Source organism: Pholcus phalangioides, unplaced genomic scaffold (assembly GCF_987345545.1).
Source record: "Pholcus phalangioides strain wild (caught in Gottingen) unplaced genomic scaffold, Ppha-v1.0 ptg000030l_1, whole genome shotgun sequence".
NCBI lineage: Eukaryota > Metazoa > Arthropoda > Arachnida > Araneae > Pholcidae > Pholcus > Pholcus phalangioides.
Window position 1 is genome coordinate 1,374,282 of NW_028301620.1, and position 11,525 is coordinate 1,385,806.

General features: G+C 36.6%; 1 protein-coding gene across 2 annotated transcripts in view; it reads left to right on the forward strand.

Moving 5' to 3' along the window:
* Positions 1–9,363, forward strand: part of LOC149067427 (H(+)/Cl(-) exchange transporter 5-like) — a 36,696-nt gene extending 27,333 nt beyond the window's left edge. For both annotated transcript variants that reach the window (XM_089252625.1, XM_089252624.1), the window contains 5 exons: positions 1,020–1,078; positions 4,869–4,976; positions 5,402–5,520; positions 8,776–8,870; positions 9,163–9,363. In XM_089252625.1, coding sequence (XP_089108751.1) covers positions 1,020–1,078; positions 4,869–4,976; positions 5,402–5,520; positions 8,776–8,870; positions 9,163–9,259 — 478 coding nt within the window. In that variant the 3' untranslated portion in view covers positions 9,260–9,363. The remainder of the gene's footprint in view (positions 1–1,019; positions 1,079–4,868; positions 4,977–5,401; positions 5,521–8,775; positions 8,871–9,162) is intronic.
* The last annotated feature ends 2,162 nt before the right edge of the window (positions 9,364–11,525 follow it).

Genomic DNA, 11,525 nt, shown 5'->3' on the forward strand with positions numbered 1-11,525 from the left:
ATGCAACACCCGTATATCGAATATCATTATCTCCATTAAAAACCGACGCGAAAAAGTCATTGAAAGCACTACACATGCCTACATTGCTCTCTACTTTTGAGCCTCCTATCGAGAGGGGGCCAACTGTCCCCTTACATCCATTATTGACGTATCGAAAAAATGATTTTGGGTCAAAATGAAATTTTATAATTACTTCTAAAATCGTTGAAGAGTGGGGAAATGAAGGGCTGCTACAAATCGCACTGACAATTACGTATTTCACGAAAAAAATATTCAAATGATCAGATGACCACATTTCATTGAGAAAATACAGTAAACTAGCACCTTAAATAGGATAAAATACGGGACATATACAACAATTGTCATAAAAATTGTTGCCAAAAGTAGCACAATCATTCATTTTTATTGAAGTCGTTGAACTTGACAAATACGTGAAATGAATCAATATTTTTGGCCGTAATTATCACACACACAACACATATTTATATTCTGTAATATAGAAATGCTGCGTATTCATGACTTCAGTAAATGTTACAAATTTAAATAAAAGCATCGTTGAAAAAAGTGGGGAAAATGAAAAAAAAAAAAAATTGGAACAACCAAAATTACAGGAATGTCCCGTAATACGGGACACAAGTGGTCCTTGGGTTTGGAAAGGTTGAGAAACGCTGACGTAGAGTGAATAGCAGAAATGGGGAAGTAACTTCGCTACAGCTGTTGTTTCCATCGCACAAAAACACATTTTGCATATGCTCACGTTTGTGTTCTTAATAAAGTCTTTAAGACATTAACGTCATAGAAATGTATCATCCTTTTGATATTCCAGTCATCTGCTACTTCAGGCGATACGTGCTGCGTGTTAAAAAATATACAGAGGTTTATAATTCATTATTATTGTTTCGAAATTCCAAGAGCTTCCGCTTTAACCGGAAGTTACGTAATAACGAAATTTGCTTATTGATCATTAAATAAAAACCGAGACTTGTAATTAATTGTAATTAATCATTTATTTGACGCAGAAGCGACCGAGACGAACTCAAGAGCCTGACGCGAGAAGGAATGACTTTGGACCAAGTCGGTAAGACAATAACACGCTCTGCACTATGTATTAATCTGCTGATGACCGTTTACTATTTCGAGAAAAGCTTCACATTCAACCGTTATCATTTTTATTTGATTTCTTATGAAATCGAAAAAAGGTAATAATTCATTTGGAGCGGGACAAACGGATTTCGCAGAGAATGAAATACAATCGCACCTTAAAACCTGTGGGGACTGTCACCCCCTGAGAGAACATATGAATAGGAAAGGGGAAAAAAACGATTTTCTGAATTTTTGTGACATTGAAATGCTCCTAGACATGGCCGAGATCAGAGCTGCCCTTAGGGGGTGTGCGACCGCACCGGGCTCCACACTTTCTGGGGGGGGGGGGGCAGAAATTGTTGAACAAAAAATTTAAAAAAAAATGGTTATTTTTGCTGTGGCTTACATAACGAACGCAATAGGAATTACACTGACCATATTTCATCGAGGAAATTAAGCATTTTGTCGCCAAAAGTTTTGTTGAAATCGCTAAAAAGAATGTTAGCGGGCGGTAAGTTCTTATTAAAAGTCGCGGTGAATTAAAATGTTATTGGACGAAAAAACGAGACGGGCAGGGCCGTAGGGTGCCTTCTCTGGGCAGACTTTTTTTAGGCTGTCTTTGAAGGGTTATGCTAGAAGAAATAGTGTTTGGGGCGTTGCCCCAACCTAGTTATGGGCCTGGGGGCAGGTCTAAAAATGTTGGGACAGCCAAAATAAGAGAAATTACGGGAATGTCCAGTAAAATACAGGTCATACAGTGACCACGCATAGGACTGAAAATTGCGTTTGCAAACATTTTTGGCCTTTTCCACGAATAGTGTCCGTTAATGGGAGCTGCTCATTACGGGAAGTGTCTGTTATGGGAAGCTCAACTGTTCAAGGGATTAGAAAAAGTTATTCGTATCTCCATGGACCCTACAATTATTTTTGCAGCGGGTCCAGCGTCTGGTAAGGGAATTTCTAGTCGAGATACAAAACGTATAATCGTTTAAAGTCACAGCCAGTCACCATTAATGCAATGGACTACTATTGTTTTAAGCCAGGAAAAGTGACTGTAAAATTGGATTTCATAACAGTGTGTTTGTTACATCCTCAAATTTGCCACCCCCTCTGTTCGTTTACTAACCGAGGCAACTTACCCCTTCTAGTTCCGCCCCGGTAGAAACTGCCATCTACATTCAATATTATAAGCGAATTATACAAATACAAATACAAATACAACGCCACAACAGGCAAAATGCCCAACGAGGTGGCTGATAAAAAGATGCCCATAAAAATATGGCTGTCATATGTTTCAAAAATACAGCAACCCAATTAAAAATGCAATTAACACAAATTACAAACAATATATACACATGATAAAATATTATACAATGCCCATAAAGAATACTTATGGTTGTCTTATTCTAAGAATGGATAGCTTCTCGATTTACCTCAACATGTTTATCGTATTTCTTTTTAAACGTGTCAATTGTGTTACAATTTACTACCTCCGGGGGTAAGCTATTCCATTTATTAACAACCCTATTGGAGAAAAATTCCCTGCGACACCATAACCTTGCATTGTCCCTCACCAATCGATACTGGTGTCCCCTTGTAAAAGCAGTCGATTGGCGGTGTACTAAAAGTTCATGGTCCATCCTATCCATCCCATTGAAAATTTTGAACACTTCGATCATATCTCCTCGACACCTGCGTTCATCCAATGTAAACATATTCAAAAAATGAAGTCTTTCTTCATAACTCAAGCCCTGTGTGCCAATAAGGACACGCGTAGCTCTTCTCTGCACCCCTTCAACCAAGTCTATGTCCCTCTGTAGGTATGGTCTCCAAAACCTTACAGCATACTCCAGTCCAGGACGAACTAAGCCTCGAAAAAGCGGAAGAATGACTTTAGGAGAACGCGAAGAGACCTTTTTGAAAATGAGACCAAGCATTCTATTCGATTTTTTGACAACCGCTGAACAATGTTCAGAAAACTTAAGTCGCTCGTCAATGAGAATTCCCAAATCGGTGACTCTAGTTGCATCCGGGATAGTGACACCATTCAACTCGTAAGAGAACCGTGGGTTGTTCGAACCAAAATGAGCGACCATGCACTTATCTACGCTAAACGTCATGCTCCATTCATTTGCCCATGCTGCAATCTTGGTTAAGTTGGTCTGGAGCAACTCCCTATCGCTTTCATTTCCGATTACCCCCATTAGCTTCACATCATCTGCGAATTTGCTAGTAATTCCATCGATACCCTGATCGAGTTTGTCGATAAAAAGTGAAAAAAGTATGGGGCCAAGGACACTTCCCTGAGGAACTCCACTTGTGACGTCTGTCCAACCAGAGAATTCCCCGTTCACCATAACTCGTTGCGACCTATCTCTTAACCACGATTCTATCCAATTCAGCAAGTTGCCCCCTATTCCAATCTCGTGTAAACGCTTCAAGAGTTTGCCATGTTGGACCCGATCGAATGCCTTCTGGAAATCAAGGTAAACAACGTCGACATTTTTGCTCTTACCCAAAGCCTTAGTCACGTAATCATAGAAGCAAAGGAGGTTAGTTACACATGACTTCCCCTTCCTGAACCCATGCTGATTATCCGACAATACATTATTCTCGTCTATCCACTTCACAAACTGCCTTTTGATGATAATTTCCAAAATTTTCGAGAGGGAGCTCGTCAAACTCACTGGACGATCATTAGACACCACTTCTCTACTACCCTTCTTAAATATCGGAACAACGTTAGCCAGTTTCCAATCTCTCGGGACGATACCCTCAGCAACACTACTCCTGTATATCTGTGCGACTGGCCCCAACAATTCATTAGCACCTTCCCTGAGAACCCTGGGATAGATATCATCTGGTCCTGGTGCTTTGCTTGCACATACATTTCTTAGAAGATTTAGGACCTCCACGTCTTCCACTTGAATATCGTTGAGCGTTTTATTACCCCATGCAACACCCGTATATCGAATATCATTATCTCCATTAAAAACCGACGCGAAAAAGTCATTGAAAGCACTACACATGCCTCCATTGCTCTCTACTTTTGAGCCTCCTATCGAGAGGGGGCCAACTGTCCCCTTACATCCATTATTGACGTATCGAAAAAATGATTTTGGGTCAGAGCCAATGTTATCTGCCAACCTAGATTCAACTTGCTTTTTACTATCCCTTATCGCTTTCTTCAACAGTCTTCTTTTATCAGTAAACAATGATAGGTCACCTCGTCCACTTTTATACTCTCTGAATGCTCTTTTCTTTTCAAGATAAAGGTTTCGCACGCTATCCGTGAACCATAGAGGGTGTGATGTACAAACATCACACCCTCTATGGTCAAATTAGTAAATAATGATAGCATGATTGTATTTAATGTGTCATCTGACTCTTTCACACGCTGCGATTCTGAGGTGTGCTGAAGCAAGATTTTTCTAAAAGAGTAAACAGCTGAGACATTCCTTGTATCTTAAAAAGTTCTCCCTCACTGCAGAGACATTAACGTCACACCACTGAAGATAATGTTCCATATGCAACTGTGGAGGTTAAGATATTTTCTCCCTCATATCATGGTCTAACTTGCCCTTAAGTTTTATCTGCTCCAAATGTGTGGAACATCATGATTGAAATGTAGATTAAGTGGCCAATTTTCATTTCTCTGTATTAACTCATGTCGTATAGAAAAAATTCATCATATAATCAAATTAATTTTCATACATTTTCTGTCATTAGAATAATATAATACACACACACATATATATTTACATACTTATTTTCCATATTTACAGAGACAATCATGAAAGAAACTACGCATATTGGATTCCCAGTGATAATATCAAAAGAAAATCCCTATCTTTTTGGTTACGTGCTGAGGAGAGATGCAAACATGGCCATAAGTATTCCCTGAATCTTTGCCCTCCACACTTTCAATTATTTCTTCATAAAGGTAATATACATAGGCATGCGCAGGATTTTCTCTGGAGGGGGGAGGTGTTATGTTTTTTTCCTGCAAAATTTATAATCTCGGCTCAAGGAGGATTATAACCTCCTCCCCCCCACGTATGCCAATGTATATATCATATGTCTATGGAAAGATGGCAACTTGTATGGCCTTCATCATAAAAAAATATAGTTCGTTCTTCAGTAGGGAAAGTTGGGGGAAAAAGAACTCCAGCAGCAACCCTGGAGGATGCTTATTGTTGCCCCCCCCCCCTCTCCCTACTAAAGAATGAACCATCTTTTTTCTTGATGAAGGTCATACAAGGTCTGAGGCCATCTTACCAGGGTTGCATTATACATGTGTAAATAAAATTATCCACAGAGCATCTGAAGAGCGTCAAGGAAGGCATTTCTGGAAAATCGACAGTTTATTTTAATGAAAAGTCTGTTCCAAGAAGATCAAAAATGGCGCCGGTGTTTCTCAGCCGAATCGTCGATAAGGTAAGTCATAAGTGATAAGTCTTCCAAAATAGTACAGAAAAATTTTTCACGCGCCAAACCTTGAATAAGACTTTTCTCATAGTTTTTGTGAGAACATACTGAACACTCCTTTTAAACAAGTAAAAATGCATATATTTTTTATGCAGACTGTTTTACACTTTCTTTGAGTTTTGTTTTTTTTGTTTCTAGTGATTTAACGATGGTTGTCTTCTCCACCATTGCCCCAATTAATCCTGGTTCTACTGCATTTCTTGTGCCATATTTACACGTTATTGGAGCATGGTCTAGTGATTTTGGTGAATACCAAACAGCGAGTACAGATTTAACACAGTAACAGACTTCGCGGTCATAGGGTAAGATAGACTTGAAAGTCTGGGGGGGGGGGGGGCATGATGATGATGACAGTTCATATATACTCATATACATTAGATCAGCTCTGTCATTGATGCTGGGGAAAGCAATCCCCCCCCCTACCTCCACCCATGTTCACCGCATCTGAAGGTTGCACAGATCAGAATATTCATTCATTGCCATTTTTTGTCTTTAAAAGATAGATGGTAGCATTTGAACACATACATGGACGAATCTTAAATTAGCAGTTGGTAGTTCACAATAATCGTAGTTTCGTAGACAATTATCTCCTGCATTGATGATGTTCGCCCAGTAACGGACAAAACACATCTACCACTCTGAGGTGACTTCTTTTCCTTCTTGACCATACACGCACCTTGTACACATTCCTTTGCAGAATTTATAATGAACTGGTACATGCCAGAATGTGTTCTGAGTGTATGTATGGCCTCCAATGTATTTATGTTGTCAGAATTGTGCTTGTTTCTGCTGGTGTTGCCATCTGTCTTCCATGCATATACAAACACGAAGGCCACAACACAGAAATTGCCCAACAAGGTGGCTGAAAGAATTATGCCCAAAAGATATGGATGTAAATATAGCCAAAATACAGCAACCCAATATAAAAGCACATATCACGAAAGAAAAAAACGAATAAATAATACACTGCCCATAAAAAAGATTATGGTTGTCTTATTCCAAGTATGTGGATAGCTATTTATCCCAACATGTCTATCGTACTTCTTTTTAAACACATCAATTGTGTTAGAATTCACGACCCCAGAGGTAAGGTATTTTTTGCTTTTCCATTTATTATTACATAGTAATTCATCTACTTCTCTCTGGTAGGCATCTGCTAAGTGTCATGTTCGCAATTTCCCCTTAACATGTTGTTCTAAAATCACACTGCATGCATATGGAGTCAAGATTTGTATGATGTAAAAGAGAAAAAAAAATTTAATAAAAAATTAAAGGGGAGCAATTGAAGTATAATCTTATCTTATTTTTTATGAGCTTTTATTATTAGCCTTTTATTATTATTATATTTTATAGGTCGCGAATCCGGCCACGTGACAACAGTAGTTGCTTGGTATGCACATATTTTGGCAGTTTTAATCCCTATTAGAGAAAAACTCCCTGCGATACCATGACCTAGAATTATCCCTAACCAATACTGGTCTCCTCTTGTCGAAGCAGTTGATTGATGATGTGTTAATAATTCGTGGACCATCCCATCCATCCCGTTGAGAATTTTAAAAACTTTGATCATATTCCACAGACACCTGTACTCAAGCTCATTTTCAAAAAATCAAGTCTCTCTTCATAATTCAAGCCGTGTGTGCTACCACTAACAAGAGCACGCGTAGCTCTTGTCTGCACCCTGTCAACCAAATCTATGTCCCTCTGTAGGCAAGGTCTTCAAAACCTTACAAAACACTTTGAAGTAAAGATGGTAAATGCTTGAATTTTTGTTATGAAAGTATCATGTTGTAGGTCTGCCTGCTCTGCAGAGAGACTTTTTTTAAACGGGAGACTGACTTGCATGCATGCCTTTAAGTTGGAAAACTGCAGGAAACCTACTTCAGCCTCACCACCACTGTGCTGTAAACAGGATTCAAACTTGGAACCTCATAATGAGAGTCCACAGCAATGATGTCCATAAAATCACACAGCAGCTGCTACTAAAGTGACTAGACCACAACATGACAACCAAAGAAATGGTACAGTAGAACTTGGCCAATTCAAATTTTGGATAAAATTCTAACTTTTGCAAACTCCCCTTCAGTTTTCTTTTAACGTTGAAATTTCTTGTTTAATTCAAAATTTTTCCAAATTTTTCCAAAGTTGGAGGGAAAAAATCATGATTTTTGTAGGAGCAATTTCAGTTTGGAAAAATTCTACAAGAAGCCATATTTTGCTTTTCTGGATGAAGATGTTAAACAACAAATTTTTAAATACTAATAAAAGTTTGAAAAAATTCCTCTACTCTTTCTTTGGTAAGTTAATGTCCATTATAACATTGTTCAGCTGGATTGCATCGAGAATGTGTATCACTCGATACCGATTATGCTTTCTAACCTATGGGATCAAGGTCTACCGTTCAAAATCTGAATCTTTTTGTTGCCATTAAGAGTATGAAAATTATCACAACGTTCAGATTGTAATACATTAATGAAAGCATATTTATTTGATAGCATGTGAATGATAAGCACAACTTGGGAAACAGTTTTATAACGGATGATCATGAACTGTTTCTGTACATCAGGCTTTGAACGTGGTCAATAAATTCTGCAGTGAAATAGTGTAGCAGCTAAGATTGATTGCTATGTTTATAAATTATTAAAATTTGGGAAACAGTTTCGTAACTAATGATAAAATTTTAATAATTGATAATTATTATTGTGTGTGAATGTTGATGATTAAGTTGCAATTCTTAGTCAGTTTACGAATCCAGGATAGATTAATTGGATAATTTGAATTTCGGAAAATCTGAACTTTTTCCCAGTGACTTTGGACTTTGAATTAAATAAGTTGAACTATTTGTTTCATACTTGCTTCAATTGGTGCAGATATCTTTATAAATAAGAATCAATATCCATAGTTCAAATAACTTACACATCACGTTACTTTGGAATTTTTCTGCACGAAATCGTGGGGTATTTTTATCTATTATGTAAATAGAATGTGATAATACAGTGACCCGCAAAATTTTATAGAATACATTAAACTCAATATTTGTTTCCCCCTTGACGAGAAGGTTAAAATTTGTCTCATAAATAATTAGAAGAATGCAATATATTTCTCCTAAATTTGTCTGCATAACTAATTGGCCCAAGGGCTGGAGTTCCTACACCCACATCATAGTGTGTGAAAATGACATCCCCATCACATTTTATGTTACAGGCTCCAATAACAGTTACTGTACAAACACCCATGGACACAGTAATTGACATGTTCTGTAAACTTGGGTTGCGGCAGATTCTTGTCACTGAGAATGGGTGAGTATTGCTTTTTATTTTTAAATTGCTATAGGCAAGGACACATTTCCTTGAGAACCGATTTATGAAATACATTTACACTGAGAGTATTTTAAAAAGTTTTAGCTTTTTTTTTACATAAAAAATATACTTCAATCCAACATTGTACTTTAATTGTTTTATTGTTTGTTACTTACTACTATTTATCCAGTGAAATATCACTAACGAATGTTTAAAAAACACTGTAATTTTGTAATGTCTATTTATATATTGACAGTTAAATAATTTAATAAGACATCATAAAAAATTTCAGGAGCCTAGTCGACATCATTACAAAGAAAGATGTTTTGAATCACATGGAGGAGATGGATCAACAGAAGAAAAATAAAGCTTCGGGAATCGAGCTCTGAATTTATTCTGTGTGACTTTTTTTTAATTTAACACTTGCATATATTTATTTACACTTTTTTCCTCATTAAATAAAGAAACTGTTTTCATTTTTCATTTATTTTAACTATGCATGAGAGAAAAACCAATGCATTAATTCCATGCAATTTTTTTACTCACAATTTGAATATAGAAGACAGCACTGACAGAAATCTGACACAACACTAGGTATGCACTCAGACTGTTAGGTACACATATTTTGTTGCAGACTCTACCACAAAGCTGGGCTGGAAGAGATCCCAGCAATGGGATAAGTCTGGTGGCAGTGTACTGGCATTAATTCATTCTGCCATACAAATTTGAATATCATTTAAACAGTCATCTGGCTATAATAGTACATTACACTGATTTTCAGTCTATTCCACATGGATATGGTGAAATAATTTGTCATACAGCTATTGCACCTGCCCAGATATCCTTCTACTTTATTATCGCGCCAGTAGATGGAATTGAACAATCAGATTTGGAGGCGTATTTCATTACGTTACTGAAACCATTTACCGAGATGACTGGAATTGTTACTTTAAACACGAGCCTAATACAACAGAATAATGAAAGTACAACTGAAATTATCTGGAGAGATATTACATAAGGCACAAGACATTATAGGTCTGCATAAATTTTTGGTTACACATGGTTTTCAAATAATTGTGTAGCCAACACGAAATGACCCAGAACTTGCTGCAATGAAAAAAAATCTTTAAAGGCATTTAAACATAAATACCCAATGCCAATGAACAACAATTACCAGATTTATTATATCGACTGACTTTGATTAAAAGTATTCCTGATAGAGCATTCACATCAACCCTTTCTGATCAGATTTTAAAAAAAAATAGAATTTCAATTTCTTTTTTGTGGGTCCATCTCCTGGGCATTTTGTAAACAATTCCTATTGAAACATTTACACACCTCACCACCAAAATTGTAGTGACTTGGCCCATCAATGTGTTTTATTACAGTGTTTGCATCCCAACCTTCAATATTCAATCACATATTCCGTAATGAAAAATGCTTGTTCAGGTGTGATTATCACCCCTTAAAGGTCATCTCATTAATTCTAAATCACCTTATGTTTAAAACACGGCTTGATTTTTTCATGAGAAAGTTTTTCTACCAATTTCATCTCATTTTTAGGCTTGATAACACATAAATATGAAACACATTTTTCTGAAAAATATATATTAGAGTGTTGAAATTCTGAAATGATTCCAATTGACATCATTAGAAGGAAAATACTCAATTTATATAACTTTAAATTCAAAAACATAATTCATGTGTTCTCTGATCATATGAGAAATGAAAATCAATATCGGTGTGATTCAAATGCACGATAAATACCTGCCATAATTTTCGAAAGTTTCACAGACAGTCAGAAATCAGAATGGTATGTGCATATCAACAAAGAGAATAAGGTTGAATGAACTCACACAACCCATTGCTATGGAACAATAAATCTTGAGTATCTATCAGCAAAGAATGACATTGCAAATGTAATGCTAATTGGTATCATCCTCCCCCCGAAAAATAGGCTGTTAAAGCCGAAAATGTTAGTGATTCTAATTGGAATCACCAGGGAACAAAGGGTTAATACTGACTGACACCAATAAAATAACTAAAATTCCAAAACATTTTTTTCATAACTGAAGTGGGGAGTTTCATTTTATATTCATCAAATAATTGAACAAGTGCATTTTAATTTGGTCCATGATTATGTATCAAGATTTTATTAACAATTTTTTCTAATTGGAGTTGTGACCTATGTTCCTTTCTTGCTTGGTGGGGGAAGACTTCTAGTCACTAAATGCTGGCGAGATCACTATTTCACAAGTTAACCAAACAAACCTAATGAAACATCATTATTTGACAGCATACCTACTAAAACACACCCCTCCCGAGCGGAAGCCATATTCCAGCTCACACTGTCCTCTCGTAGAAGACAGTTTTTTTTTCTTCTCACCTTACTTTATCAATTCATAAACAAAACAAATCACTTTATGTGGCACAAGGCCACAGACAGTTAGTAAAAATGTCCATACTGAAATAAAATAGATTTGTTACAGGGTTATAATTTTCTAGTTCTCTAAGATGACTGAGATGGGGGAATCGAATAAGCAACACTGTCTGTAATCACAGTCAACTGCATTTAATCAAACAGAAGCAATTATATTTTTATATATGTTTTACACATGAGACAAAAATACCTTTAAAAAATGAACTTGATATTTA